The 22,478-nt window shown below is 40.0% G+C and overlaps 1 protein-coding gene across 7 annotated transcripts in view; it reads left to right on the forward strand.

Moving 5' to 3' along the window:
• Positions 1 to 3,293: 3,293 nt before the first annotated feature.
• Positions 3,294 to 22,478, forward strand: part of KCNC2 (potassium voltage-gated channel subfamily C member 2) — a 101,201-nt gene continuing 82,016 nt past the window's right edge. For all 7 annotated transcript variants that reach the window (XM_061996743.1, XM_061996985.1, XM_061997152.1 and 4 more), the window contains exon 1: positions 3,294 to 3,958. In XM_061996743.1, coding sequence (XP_061852727.1) covers positions 3,326 to 3,958 — 633 coding nt within the window. In that variant the 5' untranslated portion in view covers positions 3,294 to 3,325. The remainder of the gene's footprint in view (positions 3,959 to 22,478) is intronic.

A 22,478-nucleotide genomic window follows, 5' to 3' on the forward strand; every position in this document is an offset into this window, starting at 1 on the left:
AATTAATTCATAAATGTTACTACAGCTGCCTATGAAGAATATTGTCATTCAAGAAAATGTCAGCTCTGGAAAGTCAATGTCTAATACAATTTCATCCTTTATTGAGAAGTCTGCCACATGCTGAAAGTACAAGGAAGGGTGACACACAGAGAAATTAATCACATTATATTTAGTAGCGGACATATTGTAGAATGTGGACAGTTTGACGTGATTGAAGGACTATGATATTCTGGAAGAGATCCTTCCTCTTCTTACCAGCTGGAAAAATTATTTTCACGGCATAATCTTTCCCATGCAATAAAAAAACCTCTGTGTGCTTAAGATGTCTGAAGCATAAACAGATTGCTTGTAATACATTGCCTTTTTCACGTCACTGGCTTTACTGTAAAGTTTTTGTTTATGAGATACCATCTTTGTTAGTCTTTGGTTTCTTAGGCTGTGGGGTGAGTTGAGGAGTTTTGGGTTTTTGGGGGGGAGGAGATAGGGGCTTTGTGTTTAATTTTATTGTTTTGGGGTTTTTTTGTGATGGTGTTTTTCTTTTTGGTGAAAAGTGCTTGTCTTGTAATTTGAGCACAAACATGGGACATGAACAGATAGTGACAATTCAGAGGGAAGTCCTGGTATTTTGCGATGATAGCTTGTCTAGTGTTTTGGCAGCTACTGCCACCCCATGGTTTTCCATAATGGATGAATGATGCAGAGCTTGAATATGTTGCATTTCTCCAGAAATCTCCTGTAGGTCAGGGAGAAGACAATGAATATTAATTTTGTCTTATTCCCTCCTTCTCTACACCCCGTTTTCAGAGAAATCTCCTCTACTGAGAAAAGGGAGTATGGCATGAACAGAATTGCTTTGGTTTTAGGTTGGGTGAGTCCTTTCCATTCGATCTATAGCTATGTAATTGAATATTAATTTTGGCTCCTGGGAGTTCTCACTAATTATATCTGCTTTGGCAGAATATATTTTACTTTTTTTTGTTTTTGCTTTTTTTTTTTGAAACTTCAAAATGTACATCTGCAGAGAAAACTTTGAAACCTGTTTCTTAAAGTTGCTGCTGTTTTGGGACTCTGTTTACATCATGGATGCCTCATACAGGCAGATCAGGGTTAAAGCAATCTGGTCTAAACATGATGTTCTCTGAGCATCACTTAGAGCAGAGCTTTGCCTCCCCAATGCCAGCAAGCATCCGGCCAAAGGCTCTGACTGTACTTCACTACAGACAATACCTTTGGTATGCAGGAGGCTTTTTCTTTTGAGGAAGTGGCAAGAAGGATCACCTTTCATTTTGTCTGTCTTCTCTCTGGGGCTGGAAGCTTCTTTCCCTTTGGCCAGCCCTGATGAAACCAGATGTCAGCTAAATGGACTGTAGAAAATAACTTAGCTGGCATGGAGGCAGAGTCTTTGGCACAGGTATTGGGCTCCCAACTTTTAAATCCCAAACTTACTATCCGGAACTCCTAACTTCCATCCCTTGCCTCTACCTCAGCCGCCACCATATGAAGTCTACTGTGTAAGAAGTGTACCCACTGCACTGCATCTGTTTTTTCACTGCTCTCACAGAAGCTGGATCCCCTCTCCTTCAGCATTCCTTCCCGACGCCCAGAGGCCAGGGGTCCCTCAGCTGCTGCTCTGTGCTGAGGCTGGCTGCGGGGACACACACTGCACATCCCTGCCCCGCGGGCCGGGACCGTGGGCACCAGGTGACCCTGGTGCTCTAGGCTCAAGGCTAACGGGTGCAATTCCTCTCCCAGGGGGCTGAGCAGCTACTCTCTGCAGTCACCTGTAGATAGGCGCTGCTTTCCCTGCATTCCTCTGGAAAAGAAACCAGAAAGCAGCTATTCTCAGTCCCGATCCCTTCCCGCGTGTTTTCCTTAAGTGAACCAAATTTACATGTAGCAGGAGCGGAGGCAGTGCTGCTTTTCTAGGAGTGATGTGATATTTGTTTTTGCTGTCGCCTCCCCCCGCCCCACAGGGCTTGCAGTGGGGGACTGGAGGGGTACAAAGGGACGGCTCCCCTGTCCCCGCCCCGGGGGAGGAGCTTCAGCCCCAAATGAGGTGCGTTTTCACCTTTGGGCTCGTCTTGCCGCGGAGGCGCTGGGCTCCGGGCAGCGCCGGTCGCCGAGGTGCCCCGGCCCGGTGCCCATGGCCCCGCGCCCCGCCCGCCCAGCCGGCGGGCAGCCCCGTGGGGAAGGGCGAGGGGCCGCCGCTCCTCCGTGCCATGAACGGAGCGGGAGCTCCGAGCGGGCGGCGGGAGCCTCTCTTACGCCTGTCGGAGTCGAGCATGGAGGGATGTAAAATAGCCACCTGAACGCGGAGAAAAACAAACACGAGACCCAACAACAAGTAGTTCTCGCCTGGCAGGGAGGGACGGAGAGCGACTGGGAAGCGGTGTCCGCCGCCGCGCACGACCGGAGCCCGGCTGAGAAGAGGGGCTGCTAAGGCTAACCGTATCCCTTCTCCAGCAAAGGTAGGGGTCGGGAGGGATAGGGGATGGCGGGAGGGAGGGATTGTGAAGAAACCCACGGCAGCGTGACGCTGGCTCCACCGGTTCTTCCTCGAGATGCGCGCTCGTCTTCATGATTTGACTGGGAAAGTAGCGAGTCTAGCTCCAGACAGCTCTTCCAAGGGTGTGCCTGCTGCCTGAGCTCACTGAGGGGTATGGTATTTCTTTCCCAAAAGCAATCCCTCCCTCACAAAATGGGAGGGGGTGGGGTGGAGAAGAAACAAACCTCTAATCTTTTTTTTTTCCCCCGTCTCGTTAAGATGTTAGCATAATAAAAGATAGATGCCCATTAAATAATTAACCACACACTTTCTATTCCATCAGCTCGGTGCATGCAGCCCCGCGAGGGAGAAGGGGGTGGGGACGGCAGCGGATCCGTACACGGGAGCAGCAGCCGTGCCATTTGGGTAGCCTGCTTTCAGGGAGAGCGGGGAGAGAGCCCCGGAGCATTGCCCGGGGCGGGCAGGCGGGAGAGCCCGGCCGCGGGTGGTGCGGAGCCGGCGGCGAGGCGGGGGCGGGCCACGGGCGCTTTCCCAGAGGTGCGGGGCGGCAGGAGTTCGGAGGAATGAGGGGTCTGGGGCAGGCGGGTGACGGCGGGGAATCGAGAGGAGCCCTCTCCGCGCATCCCCCGTTCCCCCCCTCCCGATTATGCTTGGAGGGGGCTTCTCGATTTCATCTCTCTGTTTGCGTTTAAGGCAGAAGCTCGTCCGCCGCGGACCTGCCCGCGACCAGCTTCCCCCCCTGCCCAGCGACCGGTCCCGTCCCCCACCATCCCCGCTGCCGCCTCCCGCGCCTTCCCCAGTCATGTCCGACCCGGAGCGATGGGCAAGCTCGAGGACAACGAGAGGGTGATCCTCAACGTGGGGGGCACGCGGCACGAGACCTACCGCAGCACCCTGAAGACCCTGCCGGGGACTCGCCTGGCCCTGCTCGCCTCTGAGTCCCAGGGCGAGTCCCCGGGCGGCGAGGAGCCGTCGCCGCCCCCCAACCCGCCGCTGCCGCCGGCGGGCGGATGCCCGGATCCCGGCAGCGGCTGCAGCCCCCGGGGCAGCGCCGGCGCCTGCGAGTTCTTCTTCGACCGGCACCCGGGGGTCTTCGCCTATGTGCTCAACTACTACCGCACCGGGAAGCTGCACTGCCCCGCCGACGTCTGTGGGCCGCTCTTCGAGGAGGAGCTGGCCTTCTGGGGCATCGACGAGACCGACGTGGAGCCTTGCTGCTGGATGACCTACCGCCAGCACCGCGATGCCGAGGAGGCCCTTGACATCTTCGAGGCGCCCGACCTGCTGACGGGCGAGCCACCTCCCGACGGTGATGACGATGATCTGGCCGCCAAGAGGCTGGGCATTGAGGATGTGGGGGCGACTGCCGAGGGCAAGGGCGGGCGCTGGCGGCGGCTGCAGCCCCGTGTCTGGGCGCTCTTTGAGGACCCCTACTCCTCACGGGCTGCCAGGGTAAGCGTGGCTGGCTGGCACACCTGCCCCGGGGTGGCCAGGGAGGCTGCTGGGGTCCCTTGAGTGGGGGGTAGGTGTAGGGGGCGTAGAGGAGACAGTGACTCTGCTTGGGTGGGTGTGCAGAGGTGATGCTGTGGGCTGCTGTGTTGGGGGAGATATCAGCCCCTGTGGGATGTCAGTGCCCTGTGGGACAGCAGTGTCCATCCCCTCTGCATCTGCAGGCGACATGGGGCGGTGAGGAGGTCCCACTGTGCCAGCATCCCTCCCTAGGAAGGCTGCAGGAGCTGTTCCCAGAGAGGTCATGAGCTCCTTGGAGGTGAGGGATGCACTCAAGGGAGCCGTGCTCACCTCTGTGGCCTGGGTGGGGGTGCACTTGCTGAGGGCCTGTTTGTGTGTGAATGAGGACAGGAACAGCCTCAAGGTGCCCTCGTCCTTCCCAAGCACCTGCGTGGAGATGGGTTTGTGGCCGGCCATCATTTCTCCCCTAGCTGCCACAGCTCTCAGGTTTGGGGCAAGGTGGTGGCAGTGATGCAGGAACACAGCCTCAGCCCTTTCCCAGCTTTTCTCTGTCCGTGCTGGGAGGTGATCTGAGTTCAGTAAAGTAAGTGTGACAGGGAGTCACCCTGACTCTGCCTCATTGATTTCTCAGGGTGACCCTCACTGGCTCTGTGACTGAAAGTATGGGTCCGAGGCAGTAAATGATCGTACTAAGTTTCCATTACTTAGGTAGGGATTTTTAGATTTAGATACTATTTTCTACTTTGAGGATTTGGATTTTAGTTCCCTCTTTCAGTTGCTTTTGTCAGTGGCGATGTTGGTTTGCTTTCTAACCCAGGGCTTTGGAGCAAAGAAACAATAGTAATTCCTTTGAGAGAAATATACAGCGCTGCCTTGAATTTAACAATGAGAAAAGCAACCACTAGCAAATCCTCCCTGCAATACAAGCAAAAGAACTTTTACTGGAAATGTTTGATTTTCCAATAGTACTAGGTGTTTTGCAGTGTATTTGCTAGGATTCCCATGAAGTGTTTGGAGCTGAGCCTCATCCTGCAGAAAGTGCAGTTATGGTGGGTGTCATCTCCCAATGCAAACTCATAAATGTGACCATAAGTGTGTGATTATGGGACTTCCTGGATGGTACCCTATGGCCTGACGCAGTTTCTGTGAAGGTTAGCGACTCCTGTGAACTTACTGGGGTAAGTTAAACAGAAAGTAAGCCCTTGTAGTTATTACTGTCACTTGCTGAGTGACAGCGTTATGTTTTAGAAGGCTACCCACCAGTACGTTTTCCCTTGACAGCTGGCTCCAGCTGGTACTTGAAATACAGTTTTAGTAAAGGATCAGTTCTGAAGACAAATGACCAGAAGTGTCTGTCTTTGCTCATCAGTGACATACCCTTGTTTCTCACATCTCAACTAAGAGATTCTAAAGAAAATTTGTCTGTCCATTACCTGACGAAACAGTAGTGCATGTGGTGACTGTGCTGCATGTTGTCTTTCACCTACTGTTCCGTGGAAAGTTGCTGACAAAGTTGAATCTGTAGCTTTTGCAGTAGGGAATCTTTCTGCTCAATTTTGCTGGGGAACTGAGGAGCACAGAGTAAATGGTAAATGGAAGATATCAGGAAAAATAGGGAGGTGGACATGCTGATTGCAGTTGTACATGAGTCGTAGCTGTCGCTTGGGTTTTCAGTCTGCTTCAGTCCACTGTAACAGAACCTGTAGGCACTTGCTTTCCAAATTTTTCATCTACACTAGACCATCCTGAACTGTCCATGGCTCAGGTGAAGATATTTTGACTTTGCAAAATGAACGCTGTAATTAAAACTATAACAGAAGATAATGACATGGCAATATTGATCTCTTAGAAGATAAGGTATTTACCTCTTTATTACATCAAATCTGATTTTTAAATGGTGTATTCTGATTTCAACCCAAGGCAGGCAGAGTAAGGCTGTGTCAGAGCTGTAACAACAGTGTCTAAATCAGACTTTTCATTTCCTTCAAGGCTGCTACTTTGTATTTGCATCTTTGAAGTAGAGAGACAACTTTGAGAATTGCTAGCAAGTTTTAAAACATTAAGGACTTGGTTAGCATTTAAGAACTAGCATGCACTTATTAAGCACTCTTGAACACAGTAGTTTAATGTGATGGTAACCTTACATTGGAATTGAGACTTTACTGTCAATTCAACATTTTCCCACACCTGAAACAAATATGTTATTTTCTGAGTATTGTGGCAAATACACTTTTGTTTTGTGGCAGCTGAAATAATGACTAACTCTAAAAACATTTGAGTGAAATCCTGGCCTTACTGAAATCAAGACAGAACTCTGTGAACGTCAATTTTTGCCTCGTGGTGTTAGCTAGTGATTCATACACCTCTTAAATTACGGTGAGGCTGCTCAGTGGCAAACTTTCTTAATAACAGTGGTGATTATATTTTTTAGCAATGCTTCCTGATTTAACTTCAGCAATGTCTTTTCTGGGCGATATGATAATAAAAATGGTATATTTTCTATTAATGAAATGATACTTAATAGATGTGATTTTCTTTATCCTAAACTATGATCTCTAAAAATAGAAATTTATAGAAATTCAAATATAAGTTGCCATGGTAACCCATTGGGGGATAGTGCATGCAGAAGATTATTCTAGTAAGACCATCCAGTGATGTTATATAAATAGTGTAACTTGTTTGTTGATGAGAAGGTTTACTTTATTTGAGATCCCTGAAAAAAATGTCAACTTTTAGTGTAGGCAGTTTACTGTTCAGATGGCAACACCTACTAAACATGGCTTTTGTAAGTATAGAAAGGAATCCATGTACATACTATTGCTTTGAAATTGGCAATGCTTTTCTTTGTTTTTCAAGTTCAGGAGTTATGTCTGGATATTATTTCTGTTTTCTTTTTATGGTTCTGGATTTCATAGACCGTAATGAAAGTGTACGGCAGTACTCCTTTCACTCCAGGCTTAATAGAGCAATCATTCACAAACTGCTATTTGACAGAGTGCTATTATGTAGGTATGGAAAGCTACCACTATAAGATACTGTTCTAGGAGGAGAAGCATTGGGTAACTAAATCTTGTGTGTTGCTTTAAGTGTCTCTGAAACAGACTTCACCAATTCTTATCTCAATCAGACGTGTAGTGTGAGTTTTGCTAGTTAATAACTAAATGATTTTGGTATCCTGTGATGGCTCGTTAGTGCAAAGTACTCGTTATGCTTTAGTAAAGTGCAAAGATATTCTGAATAGTTCATAAGAAAGTACAAGAGGCGTAATTAAGCGCTGAGTTTAAAAGAGTGTCTGCAGATGCCTAGCAGGACCCAGAATGTCAGCCCTTGTCTCAGATATATTTCAAGTTAATTAAGCTTTTCAGGCCTTTTAGTTTTGAATAATAGTTGAAACATGATGCTGTTTAAAGAAGTAATTAGTATTTGTCATTGATTTTTCCTAAGGATTATGGATTGCTCATGTACTTAGTGTAGGAACTCAAAAATGGCCCTGGGACTCTCAAAGTTCCCAGCTATATATCATTCACTTTCTGAAAGGAATGGAAATCTGTTCATGGATAAGGGTGCAGTGCCTGTAAAGTTGGGTAGCTCAGCAGTCAGCATGGCCAGGGGCACTCTGGCACGCGCTGCCTGCAGCACCCTTGCTGCTCCCAGTAGCTGAAGGCAAGTCACACAACCCTTTTGCCATCCAGTCTTTGGGGTAGGAAAGAGCATAATTGCTTGGTTTGTAGGGAAGGATAAAAAGGAATTAGCAAGTATTTGTAAAGTTTGCTGTAAGTATTTACCAAAGTGCAAATAAAACTACAAAAGTCTTGCAGTACAGGCATCAAGATACTTATATCTTGCAAGCGTTTGTCAAAATACTGATTTTACACAGCTTCCTCATGACGTGAGGTGCTGGTTTTGAGCAGTGAGGAGCATTTTTGGACGGAGAAAACAAAGTTCACATCTACTGCTTTACCTGAAGTTACGTTGTCAAAGACTCCTTTCAGTGTCCCATAACATCTACACCAGCTTGGAACAGTCAGTGGGGTTGGTCATAGGAAGAATCAGCTGGAATGAGTGAGATAAGAGAGGGAGAAAATATTATTTTCTAGATCCCCTTGAAAGGCTAAAGCTGCAGAAATCATGTTGGAGACCATTCTTATGAAAGATAATATGTCTTTATTTTGGTGCCTTATGTTTTCTGCAGGCACCTAGATACCTATAATGTACTACGGTGCATGACTGGAGTGGGTTATATTTTTAGGGCTTTGACTGTTCATGATGTTAACCAGTTTTTATTTTTGGTGGAAGCAATACTACTGGGAAAATTTGAGATATTCGGAATAGAGTGGGGAATATATATTAATCTCAGAATTTATTTTTGTAGATTAATGGTGAATAGCAAAGTTTATTTGCTTTCCTAACCAATTCAAAGGTCTTTTTAATTTATAAGTGGAAATCTTTAGTCTCTGCCTTTTATTCAACAAGGAAAGCAAGTATACTTTAGACTTTACCATTTAATAATTTTTGATTTATGCAGGCATCTTCTGCCTAAAAGTGATACAAAGAAAACAGTAAAGGTTGATAAAGAAACTGCAAAGTAGTTTCTCCTTTTGCCGTGTTGGTAATCAAAGTGCTGAATTTATTTTTAGGTTGTAAAAGAGTCCATTAGATGAAATTGGTGAAAACAAGTCATTCTGCTTGAAGCATTTAGCCTATGGGAACTGTCTTTTTTAAAGGAACACCAAGATTGATTCCTAAGGAGAAAAATCCTAATGCATGACTGTTAGAGTTTTTCATAAACAATGTAGCTTTATGTATACATGAGCTGGCTGAATAATTGTAAGTAATTTTTATTAATTTACTCCAGGCCTGCTGGCTTTAAAAAGTCTTAATTGGAATTTATAGCTTAATACATGGCATATTTAATATAAAGTAGCTTGGTCTACCTTAAATGTAGATGGTCTCTGATGGTACTGACATAGTGGTAGAGGTATAATCAGCAAGATTTCTGCCTCCCTAACTTCTGCCTTTTCCTCTACAGCTGTTCTGCCTGATGCTGCTACTGTTTCCATGGAAACAAGCCAGCTCTTGGCTTCCTCTTTCCATTGAAAACAGCCTTCTTGCTGTCACTTATTCATCTGGCAAAGGCATTTTGTCATGGCTCTGAAATAAATGCCACAGAGGTGATCTATCCTGTCATTTCAAAAATAGATGCTGTGACGTATGTGCACGTGCGTACAGCCAGACTCATCTTCCAGTGACTAAAATCATTTGGTTAATGGACTTGGGCTGAATTTGCTTTGGTGTAACTGCAAGTGGAAATTAGCTTAACATACACAGCCTTAGATAAGTACAGTGTTAGAAGTATTTTAGGTTGAGAAATCTGGCAGACCATCTTCCCTTCCTTTTTGTGGTTCATATGCAATGTGCTGTCTGTCATGTTTGTTTACGGTGCTGACATTCTTATGTGGTTTACCTCGGGGATGAGAACTTGACTTCCAACTGTTTAAGATGGTGGTGGGAGGAACAGCTCATAGCTTCTTGTGAATATTGTAGAGGTTTCAATGCTACTGTCAGATGAGACATCGCATTATCATGTTGTCATCATGTGATGAAATCATGATATGAAGAAAATGACATAAGAAAAGGGTACCTTTGAGACCCCCATACACCTGAAGTGTCTGGTACTTAGTCCAAGGTAAATGTATCAGTCGCTACATTCCTGCAAAGAAGTCAGCTTTGGTGAATTTGTGTTGAATTGTAATCAAAGAAGTTCAGAACTCAGACTAATTGCAAATCCCTGATTAGTTTCCTTAGCTGTAGGAACCTTAAGATTTAAGGGAAGTTTGTGTGGAACTTGCTCGTCCTTTTTCCCTCAGTGATCATTGGCAGAAAGTGACTGTTTTCTTCTTATGAAGTTAGCTTGCAATTGGAGTAGAAGGATCAGAGAGAGGGAAAGGCATCCCTGTATAAGCTTTTAATATTTTAATAATCTCTTATGAAGTGTTGTCCAGTAGTTTTAAGATAGAAGAGACAAGTTCTTCTCAAGTGCTGTTTCACTGCTGTTCACTTCTCCAGAGATTCCTGCTCATCATGCGCTTCAGACTCTTGGGGAAACAGCTTCCTTCAGCCATAACTTTAAAGAAAGGATGTATGCTCTCTATATTTAGCACCTGATAAGGATAGTATGTTTCCACTTAATTCTCTTTAATAAACTCTTCTTTAAGACCTCACTTCTGGCAATGTAATTTACATAAGCTTATTGATTCAGTGTATAAACTGATTCAGTAGAAAGTTGTGATTTCTGCAAGTTTTGATTTTTTTTTGCTTTCTCTGTGAGTCAAGTAGTTGGGCAAATAAAATATAGGTATGGTAATACTTGAAATGCCAAGCTATCAGTTATTCTGCTCAGGACACTTCTTACAGTGATACAGTTCCTCTGTACACATTTACTCTTTCACAAGCACACACCCTTTCCAGTGTAAACTAGTAATTGCAAAGGAATAAAAATTTGTTGTTAACGCTAAGCAAGGCTGTTGAAGAATTTTATGTGGAGAACAAATATGGGAGCTATGTCCACTCTTATGTACGTGTGCTGTTATTTCCAAACAGTACGAGGGCTGAAACGTGAGGATATTTCACACAGCAGAAATAATTTAAAATAGTAAGCACAATATACAACTCTGGAAATGTGTACAGACATGCTAATGTAGACTTAATGTTGCCAATATTTAGCAACCCAACAAAAGGGATTCAAGTTACAGTGATGACCTGATACACTTTCTTTCCTATCCTGACATACACATGTATATGTTGATATAACTAAATGGTAATTTTGACAGAGCGAGCTGTCAAAATAGCTGCAGAGAATGAACATGAAATCACAGTCTTTTTCAGTTCTACAAATGTGTTTAATTAACATCTTTGTTGGTACTTTATGATGACTAAAGCACTTTCGAAGGAAAAACTCCACTTCCATCTGTTAATCAGTAGCATTAAAAATAGAGTGCCATCTAATCACAGGAAATACGTTTTTTTGTGATTTGGAATTTGCTTTACAGAGTTTTTGACTGAAGTGGTAACTTGAAGCTTAAAAATGAAATTATCCAGTATAGCAATGTGTTGTTCACTCTGCCAGCATTTCAGCTGAAAGTTCTGAAACACTGTGGTTTTGGTCTTTTTACCTGTAGGCTGATTATTACAGTGATGTAATAATTCAGCCCTTTCTTATTACAGACAGTGTTTCTAAGTGAACCTTAGCTATTGCATCTTTGATATGCTCTTGCAAAATGCTGTAAACAGAGAACAGACTCTTACCCCAGCGCTGAATAATGTGGTAAAATTCATTAGCATGCATTAACTATACCACACAATATCATCAGAAATAAGTATAGTTTAATGAAATGAAATGAGTATGGAAATGAAATAAATATAGTTTGTTAAGTATTTACATTTTATTAGTGCATAGCATACAAAGTTCTATGTTTTTTTGATGTGCCTAGTCTTTGAAACAAGGTGAAGTATCCTTTGAGGTTTGTGGGTTTACTGTTGGTAACTTGTAGAGTACTAGCTGTATAAGTAATAATCTTCTTTTTAACTGTTTAATCCTTATCGTAAGAGAAATAATTCTTCTTTATCTATGACTTCCACCACACTAAAATGCTTGGTTTGATAAAAGCACAAGGCTACTCCAGTACTAGAGATCTGATGGTACATGGGATTTTAGAGCAACAGAAATCAAATGCTGGAACTCAATCGGTGGCTGAGAAAAGTCTGTTTCAATGAATTGCATTGGAGAAGGTGAAGTTCAGGAGACTGATAAAAAGGGCTGCAGAGCAGTGCTGTGGAATGCTGTGTACATGTTGCTGCAACGAGGAGCACGGGCAGGGTTCTGGCTGATTTTGCAAGAGGGGGGGTGCATTGGTGCCTGCTGCAGCGCTGAGAGTACTTAACCATCCCCAATGGCATCCTGCTGGCGGGTGCTCTTACCTAGAGGGAAGAATAATGTCTTCTAATCATATTTCTGCTGGCCTGCTTAATTTCTCAGCTCATAAATGTTCACAAAATATATTAGGCTTTTATGTGCTGTCTGCTATAAGATTGAGGGTAATCAAGTATGTAGTAATTAGTATTTTTTTATAAAGCCCATGCAATAACAGAATTAATTTTTTTTTTTTTTTAGAAATAGTGGTAAAAATGGTTACAGGACAATGTAAAGGATGTTTTTAAAGTATATAAGTGTGTGGGTATAAACTTTAGTTCTTACAAAATACCAAAGGAGATATCCTCCTTAGTCCTTTTTTCTTACATAGGTATTTAAGAGTCCTCTCTATTTTTAAAGTGAACTGTCTATTTTATCTCCTTCATTGACACTTGGTAATCCTTTATCCATATGAATAGCAATTATTCTTAATAATTGGTTTCATGGGTATCTTAATTTTCACAGGATAACGATTGTTAGGAGCTGAAAAAGTTAACTTAGATTTTTTTACTCTTTTTTTTTTTACCATCTTCCCAAGTATGATGCAGTTTTTTTCTGCCAGGAAATGTGCAGTATTCTAAGTTCAATTCAGACATGGTTTCGAGAAGAATCTTATTTGTCTTCCTGATTTCTAATCACATTTGGAAAAGGAGTTAACTTACATTTTCAAATCTGGATCTGATATGTACTTTCAGTTTTCTGTTTTAATTTTAGGATATAATTAATATGCAAGAACATTTGAATTTAATCTTGAACATTCTTGCATTATTCTGGGAAATCACATAAACAAATTGTAAAAAACTTCAGTGGGAACTGAGTTTTGGCTCTGTACCGCTTCCATAGGAGGGGAAGTAGAGACGGAGTGCTGATCCGTTCTCCTGCTGATTGCTGGTATCCAGGGATAGGACACGTGGGAATGGTTCAGAGCTACTTCAGGGGAGGTTTAGATTGGACGTTAGGAACCATTTCTTTACTGACAGGATATTAAAACAGTAGAATGGCTTTCCTAGAGAGGTGTTCAGTGCTCCAAGCCTGTCAGTATTTAACAAGCAAAAGAACAAAGGGTAATGGGATGAAGCTGGAACACAAAAAGTTCCACTTAAATAGAAAAAAACTATTTCACTGTGAGGATGAGGGAGCCCTGGCACAGGCTGCCCAGAGGGGTTGTGGAGTCTTCTTCCTTGGAGATCTTCAAGACCCGCCTGGATGTGTTTGTGTGTGACCTGATCTAGGTGAACCTATTTCTGCAGGTGGATTGGATTAGATGATCTCTAAAGGTCCCTTCCAACCTCTATGATTCTATGATTCTGTGATTCAGTGACAGTGCCCTTCGTAACATGCTTTAACTTTTGATCAGCCCTGAATTGGTACAACAATAGGATCGGTCATTGCAGGTCCCTTCCAACAGAAATAGTCAATTATATTCTAAATAAATAAGTTCTGGTCTTCCAACCTTCTTAAGTCCTTTACTTAATAATTATGAAATTTCATGATTTAAAAAAGAAAGTGTATACAGTAAGTGACATCAACAGGTTTTTTTTTTGGGTAGAAATAAAGCAGGATGAGATTTTGGTACAGGTATTGGACATCAGCTCTGCTGTATAACTCACCGTCTATTCATTATCTGGTAATACTTTGTTAAACAAATTGATTTAAACACCTTGGGCATCTTCATCCTTTGGCTATATTAGAGGCTATTTGAGCATAGTTTGAAATTCAAGGACTGAGACTTTTGACAGCAGACTGGAGTTATTTTCCTTCTTGCCTAGGTGATCTGCCTGTGCAGCTTGGGCAATGTAATGGTCGTGTTTGTCCTTTGTCTCCAAAACAGGCATGTGAAGCTGATGTAGTAGTGACCCGTGAATGGTTTGATGCATTGCAGCTACAGGGTCTCCTTGGTTAGTCATTGTGTGTTTTAAGCTTGTGGCTTGATAGAACAAATAGGCTGGGGGAATTAGAAAGGAGAAAATATTTGATAAAAGTGCAAATTACATCTTGGTGAAAAATGAGCCATTGTGAACTGAAGCAAAAAAGATATTTTCATTGCTTTGGTTCATCACAGTATAGGCAGCCAAACCCTGAAACTGGCAAAGGCATTTTGTGTTGTATGTATGGAGGTTTTTTTTGAAGGATATTCATTGTTTTAAGGATGAAAGATGTTGATTTTCTTTAAACTGCAGATTTATCTACTTACTTTTTTTGTTGCAGTTACTACTTCCTTAATCTTAAAGGGAGAAGTGAGCTTTAACCTTTTCAAAATAAGTTCCCTAATGATTAGATTTATCATATTTTGGGAACAGCTACTGTAGGTAGGTATAGGCTTGCAGCCAGTCTCCACCTTAATCCAGGAGATGTAATAGCTGCAAGCATCTCCCAGAACTATCTCTGGAGGCTCTGGGATTTGCTTGTTATCTGCTTCTTCACACTTTAGCCTTACTGTTGCATTCAGTGTCTCACATTGTCAATGAGCCAATGACTGACTATTCTAATACTTATAAATTGATGCCTTTTCCAATGCTTTTGTGACAGTTAACCATTGTGCTGTGATTTGAAGTACAATGACAGCTGTAGATATCTCTCTACTGTTCACACTCCCTTTAGTAGACGTGCTAGTAGCTTTTCTTTGAAGGGATGATGGTATGCATCACTCATTGAAATGAAAACCAAGAAGAATTTAAATTATTTTTGTGTTCTCAACAATTTAAAGACATTTAAATTCAGTATTGGGTAGCAGAAATGTACCCATTAGTCTCTAGAGAAGTGCAGATGTAGTTCACATTGGGTTTGTATTTCATTACAGCAGCGTACTTTGCAGTCCTGACAGATTCATGAGATGAAAGCAATCTTTGAATGAAAGTGGGCATTATTTCAAATACCAATGTCTAACTTTCTAAAGCAGAGTGAGGAAAATTATTAAACTCCTTTCTTGTGCTAATATTATTTGTATACTCCTTGAAAAATATAGATCAGGAGGTGTATATTAGTAATTATAATGCACAGACTTTGAAAATCTTATTTTGTTTGTTTGCTGGCAATGCAATTTTATGAGAATGAGATAATTGTTACAGTTTCCTAATCCTACTGTGAGTAAAATACTGCCTTCAGAAACCCAAGCCTTGATTCTGGGTGGGAAAGTCTTGGCAATAGTGGAGGCTAAAGGAAAATGTGCGATTTCATGTTTTCATTGCAATTCTTCTGTTTAGACAAGTACAGTGTGACAACTGTGTGCACTGTAGAAACAGGACTAAAATGTGAGTCTGAGACAAGGGAGGAGAACATTTGTGGTCCTAGTGTTTTCAAACTTTACATGGAGTTTTTACCCATGCATATAAATACGGACAGAAATGTTTTTTGTATGTGTTTATATATGTGAATGTATATTCACACACACACACACACACACACGTTTCTAAGAAAATGCATGTATTGGTGTTTCTAACCTGTAATGATAGGCAGAAGATTGTGTTTTCCTTTTTTCACATTTGTTCTTGGAGATTTTAATGAAGAAGACTGCATCCCGGATCTCCCAACTTAATTCACTGTTCTTCCTTTTACTTGTTTAATTCAAGTTCAAGTAGAGTTTTGTGGATTGTCTGAATATCTTTATTAGGCTATGATAGATCTATCTTATGGGATATACATACTTATTACTATATTGGTTTGCAGTATTTTGTTAAACATGTTTGATGGCAGAAGTAGTATTCCATTATGTGCAAATTTTATCTTGCTGAAAATGGGGCAAACCTGAAGTGGTTATGTAACTTGCTTTCTGTGAGTGTATATCTTACGGGTGACTCTCAGGACCAATTACACTCTTTCCTGCACTTGGCATATTATAAAGTTTCAGTTGAGTGCAGATTTGTTGATGTCAGAAGGTTCTGAACTTGCTTCACAGCTTTTTCTCACTGAAAGTTTTGGATCGTTTTGAAAATCTCTGTCCTTTGGTCTAAGTTCGTTATAAATGACCAGCTTGCAGAGTTCTCAGATGAGGGATCAGTAAGTATTTTCTTCTTTTTTTTTTTCTTTAAATAAAACACAAGACTAAAAAAACAAATGAAAAAAACCCCAAACCAGAACAAAGTAAAGTTTCTTTCACATGGAAGTCCTGACAATTTAGGACATCTTTTCTCCAGAAAGCACTTACATTTACACTTGTTATGTCACAAAGCATAACTTTGCTGAAGTAATTGGAGCTCAGAAACAGGTTAAAAGTGCAAGTAGAGGCTGAAGGACTGTTGTAACTGGGAGGGAATTTGGCTGATGTAAGGAAATCCTTCCACACTTCAGAGCTCTGCCTTCTGTGCAATGAATACTGGATCAAGATGGCAATTGTTTGAGTGTTTAGTGCAGTCATTACTGCATTATGACATGCATTATGTCTTTTAAAAAATGCGTAATTATTCTAAAGCAAACCAGTATTTTATGGAAAGCACTTATAAAACGTAAACAAGGAGACTATTTCCTGTGTGACTTTATTTCAAACATCCTAGTACAAGCAAAAGTACTACTTTAATATTTTTTATGTATTTTTTATGCAGGTAATTCTGCGATAATATTGCTTTTACAGAGTTACATGGAACAGCTCAAAAACCGACTACAATGTCAAGTTCTTTTGGTAAATTATCTAGAATTATGCTAGAATCCTACTGATTTTTACATTGTAAAAACCTATACATTCTTTATATTATTTTATAAGACATTTTAAGGAAATAATGTCTCCTAGTGATGCAGCTTTCCCTCCTTCAGCTATTGGTAAAGGGACATGTTAAATACAATCATTTTTGACAATCATTTTCTTCAGATTGCACTTCTAACACATATAATGGTTTTTCATCTTTGAAGTGTTGCAACCTTTTTATTATTCATTTATCTGTGGTTTTTTTCATTTACGTTTTTATAAGGAAGAGAGGATCAGTTCAAGTCAAGATCATACATCTCTGCTTGTGAGGAATACAGAATAAAGGGAAATGCAAAACCATGAAACCAACATTTAAGCAGAAAATGTAGAAAATCATGGTGCAGTGAAACCTGTGAATGGCATAGGGATTATGTTATGATTAACTCATTTTGTCAGGCTGGGAGAGGCACAGAGAGTGAAGAGACCCTAGTGACTGAAGTGCTAGCAGTGAATTCTGGAGATCCGTGTTTATGCCTTTGCTAGGCTGTAGCATATTCTGTGGTTCACCACATCACTGTGGTTCACCCTGTCTGCAAACTGGGAAAGTACAAATGTTCTATTACCTTAGACAGTAATAATAAACACAAAAGCAGTTTAAAAAATAGGCAGTGTTCAAATTCTGTGGTAAAAAAGGCATAGTTAGATTTTAGTTGATAACTGCCAAATATACTGCAAAGGACAGTTTAGGTACATTTTAAAGAGAGTGGGAGACTGTTTGCTTATTTCTATCCATACGTAAAGTGGGAGTAAACTGCGGCCATGTAGACAGTCATTAGGATATATGCAGTAATGAACATGATGGAAACTCCTCATGATATTTTGATAATTTTGTTTGCAGAGCAGAGTTTGAAGCAGATATTCAAAGGTGGAGGCGTGTATATCACACCTGAACAATACAGAGGAAAAAAGAAAACTTTGAATTCAATAAGAAAACATTGTCTGTTTTGTGAACTGACTGAGGCAGGATCTACACGGGAGGAGACGCTTCAGTCACGTTAACAAAAATTGCTTTGTAGGATGTGAACACACAGAGATTGAATTAAGGTCAGGTTTTGGCACAGATAGTCAAAGGTTTTCCTCCAAAGCTTACTGTTACCGATTCTGAAATAAAAGGTTTCCAGAATTTAATGTACCTGAAACAATGTAGTTCTCCATCTTTCTTACATATTGCTGAATGTTTGCAAAGGCATTTGGCATTCGGCCTGTGCAGTTAGGTCTGGCACGACAGACTAGAGAGTCTTAAAATGAGAAATATTGGTCAGTCTTTACAGTTGGCTCTGCCACTAATTTGACCTTCGGTTCATTAGAATGATGGTTAAATGTTTTTGGTGCTCTTGTGCTGATTCTTGCTTGTGTGCTGTAGCTGTTTTTGAGGTGTAGATTGACAGTGAGCCTTAGCCACCAGGTATAGGGGGAATGGTTGAGCAGACAGGCTGTACTTCTAGGGGACACATTTTATCAGACTTTAAAAAAGAAAGAAAAGAAAAATGAAAGATCCCAAGGGAATTACAGCACTTAATTTTGTGTTTCAGAAGCATTTGCATTGGTTACTGAAAAGTAGTTGCTGTTAATTGCCCTTTTTTAATATGCTAATTATACTTAACTATATATATGATAAGTATTGACATAAGCATATAGCAGTGTTGTAACTGAGTTACTGTAAAGTTCAGTAAGAGATGATTTGAAAGGAATAGGTAATAGCTGCTCGTTAGTTCTGAAATAATGACCTTTGTTTCTTGCTTCTCAGGATCAAAACCTCCAGCTGTGAGTTCTCCCTATAGAGATGAGTGAATTTTTTCTATGCAGATGAATGCATTGTCCTGAATAGGATGTTGTTATTGTAACAAGTTATTGTGAAACAAAGCCAAACATTTTACAAACTTGATCAGAAACCTGACTTGTTTTGCAAGGCAGAAGCCATGGAGAACTGCACCATTGCCATCAAAATTGTTAGAGTGTTTTGAAGATCTACCTTTACAGATGCTTTGGGTTACCAATGATGTCAGTTTGATATTTTTATATGTATCAAACTATTTAATAGTTACAAAAAACTATATAAGGATATAGTTATATAACTATTACTATATAATATTAATTATATAAAATATAAATAATGGCAATTAGTTATTATTAATTATATGCAGTTATATAACTATGTACTATATGATAGTTATGTAATAGCTTATATGATAGTTATATATAATAGTTGCTATAACTATTAAGTAGTTATATCAAACTATTTAATAGTTGTTATATATTAATAACTATTATTATATAACTAACTATTAATAGTTATTATATATATTTTTACCCTCTTCTTGCCCTAACGCCCCTTATAAGTTCAGCATTGCATTATGTTTACATATCAGGGAAGCTATACTGAATTACTACAGGACATTCATTCATAATTTAATGGCAGAAGAAAATCAAAACAAACCCAAAACAACTATCCTTACCTCTCTTAAGATTTGAGGATGTGCTTGAAGCATGTGATGATGTTGACTGAACTAACTCCAAGAGATGGCATTTGACAGTTGTTAAGTCTGTTGTGATTGTGGACAGGCAAGCAATTTCTTCATTCAGTTAATTGCTTTGGAAAGAGATGCAGGATAAACAAGTGAGCTCAGTTTCTTTTTCTACCTGAAATGATCGTTGTCTATAGCCTTAAGAATAGAAAGCTTCTTTTTAGGATTTTCTTGTGAGTTTAACATGTAAAAATAATTCAATATATTCCTGGTCGTAACTGCAGATTACTGGTATGAATGACTAGTTTGGCCCTAAAAAAGCTAGGAGTTGGTAGCCATGATAATGAACTGCAATGCTTTTTAAACTGAATTTGTCACTAGATCTTAAGAAAGTCCTCCTACACTTCTATGGTTTTTATTAGAGTGAAACCCCTAATATCTTAAAATTCTTCCAAGACTTATCAAGCCAACTATTCACTTTGCTTTTTGTAAAGATTGGAGTTCATAATATTGTTCTTTTGAATTAAGGATATGTGTATTTAATTTGAATTAAGTATATATGTATTGGAATTAAGGATATACGTAAGGATATGTAAGCATAAAAAATACTTCCCACATTGGTCTGGCTGTCTGAATCAGGAAAGAATTTCCTAGAATATGCAGGGAATCCTGGACAAAGTGAGTATTTTCAAATTGATAAGCCAAGTGTGCTAGAGGATTTCAGTGCTCCTATAAATAGGAAACCAATCTGAAAAATTACGTTAAGACCTTGAGGAGGGAGGATCTTAAAGAAAAAAATCTAATCAGGAGATGCTGAAGAGAAGTGATACATTTGAAATTGCAATTAAATAAAAAGAAATACCAGTGGAGAGAAAAGAAGAGGGCTATTGGGAAGGGAGTTGGGTTCTTTTTGAAGACCACAAAGTAAGGCAGGCTTAGGAAATTAGCGACCGATGCTGCCCTGAAATGTAGGTTGTGTTGGTTATAGTTGCTTCTAGATTTGTTTTGTGCTGCTGCCTAGGGAAGAAGAAATACATGTTAACAGTTTTGTAGGGTGAAAATATTTGCATTTATCACAGTCCTTGGGAATTCTTCAGCTGATTATAATGAGGTATTGGCAGGGGCAAAGGAAAGGAGAGGGACAGTGAGAAGCCTCAATGCCCATTTGTACAGAGCTAAAGAGTCTTCACAGGCATAATTATACACTTGGTTCTTTAATTTTGAATAGCAATATATAAAATCTTTCAGTTTATGTTGAATCTCTCTGAAATGTTATCAGAAAGTAAACAATTCATTGTACCACTGTAAGCTCAGAATGGGATCCTGTATATGCATTTTCTTTATTCTTTTAGAGTAATTAGCTCACAACTTTGACACTGTGCTGGTGCTTAAACTGTCTATTAAAAGTAGTGCTTGTTCTGCAGCATTTTTAGCTTTTTAGATGGGAAGTGAAATGCCTGGAAATATGTGTCACATATGGCATTGAGGCACAACTGTGTTGGACAAAGCACTTGGAGTTAAATATGTACACATATGTACATATTAGGAACCAATATTAGGAACATTATAACATGGTTATTTTTCAAGAAAACACTGAGTTTTATTCAGTTCATAGGAAAGTGAAAAATAGGTCATGTTAAAGAGGCTACTAAGATAAATGTTTAATGTTTGAAATGTTTGAAAGTTTAAAAAGTAGCATAAATATTTTTTTCCCCCTTTTATTTCTAGCTGATTAGTTTTTTGACAAAATAACCTTGAATAAAATTATCCTAAGGGAGATTATAGTATACGTTGAGCTGTCATACTCAAATCAGTGCTTTTTCTACATCTCAAAACCTTCTTTAGGGCTATTGTTGGAAAAACATTGGTACTGAAGCAGTAAGAAGGCATCCTGATAAGGCTTTGAGGAACCTCAAATACCAAGTGGTTGTTCTAAATTTTTAAAGCAAGTGAACATTTTAAGGTTGTTGGAGACTAAGGAAGACAGGTGAGCTGTAGTCCACTGTGGAGTATTCTTCTGCAAAAATTATATTTATGTGGTATCAGCTAGTGGTGGCTTCTGTTCTTTTGGGAAAGAACCACAGAACATAGTGTAGGAATGGCTAATGTCTTGCTCTGTAGAGAAAAGGTGAAGAATACTGTAAATGACTTTTAAAAAATGATGTAATTTTTTTCCTACCATTTCTTGGTGCAGGGAAAATGTGTACGAATTAGAAGCTTGATATACATGTTTCCCAAGCTCTTATTCCTTTGACCTTACCTCATGCGTTTCTTCATTCAAAAGATAAAATCAAGAAGAAACTGTTCACCACACTTTTTTTTCCTCTGTAGGAAAGGATTAATTTTTCTCTCAGCTGTTGTCTAGAATACAGGAATGTGATCACCTCTATCTTGAGCTAATTATTGATTTTTAGTGTTTTAAAAGCTATCCAAAGCTTTGTACTACAGCCATTTTTATTAGATTTTCTCTTTTTTTGGTGGTAAACATATTGTAGCAATAAAAATGGTATTGTGATATGTAGTGTTTATGATTTATAATGTATTTTTATGATCACAGCAATGACAAATAGGTGGTCTGCTTCATCACTTTCTGTAATTCTGATATTGGTTTAAAATGTCATGCTTGTAAGTAATCTAGAACCGGAAATCCTTTGCTTGCCTCTAGGAGTCATACATTAATTTCACAGTAAACTGTTCCTGCTATGATTTAATTCCACAAAAAAAAGTGGAATCATTGTCCTTTACCTCGTCACTAATTTTCTGTCTTTAAAGATAGCACCGGTTGTGCTATTAGCTAATGTTAGTTTGATACAAAGAATGAGAGACTGAGCAGAAGAACGAGTGACTTGAAAGAAAAGAAAATCCTGTGTTGCTTGACCTATAGGGTACACTTTTATTACTGAGTTTAGGAAAATTATTTTATATCTGTTCGATTAAGATGAAAACTCAAGAAGGCAGAGGAATCATAGAATCATAGAATGGTAGGAAGAACAATAAAAGTTGAAAATGAAGCTTGCAGATTTGCAGTACTGATTTTCCTGAATTATAAATGATGGAAATTAAAGTGTCAGTCTTGATAAACTGCTTTGTCTGTGTTCATAATCAGACCACTTTATGGAAATTTGAAATATTTTTGGAACAAACAGGAAGCACTGGAACAACCCAACATGAAAATCAGTATGTGTGAATGATGATTTTAGAACAGCTCTTGTCAGAGATTTGCTTTGGAGTGTCTTGTTGTGTGTAGAAAGGAAAGCTGTGCCCAAATATGCACAGTCATGGACAGTTCTTGTCCTGCAGTAAATTTAGATTTTTCCTTTTTAAAATCCAAATTTATGTATCATCATTATTCAATAAATTTGGAAATTTTGGAATAAATTAGATTTCTTT

Source organism: Colius striatus, chromosome 1 (assembly GCF_028858725.1).
Source record: "Colius striatus isolate bColStr4 chromosome 1, bColStr4.1.hap1, whole genome shotgun sequence".
In the NCBI taxonomy this organism is placed as follows: Eukaryota; Metazoa; Chordata; class Aves; order Coliiformes; family Coliidae; genus Colius; species Colius striatus.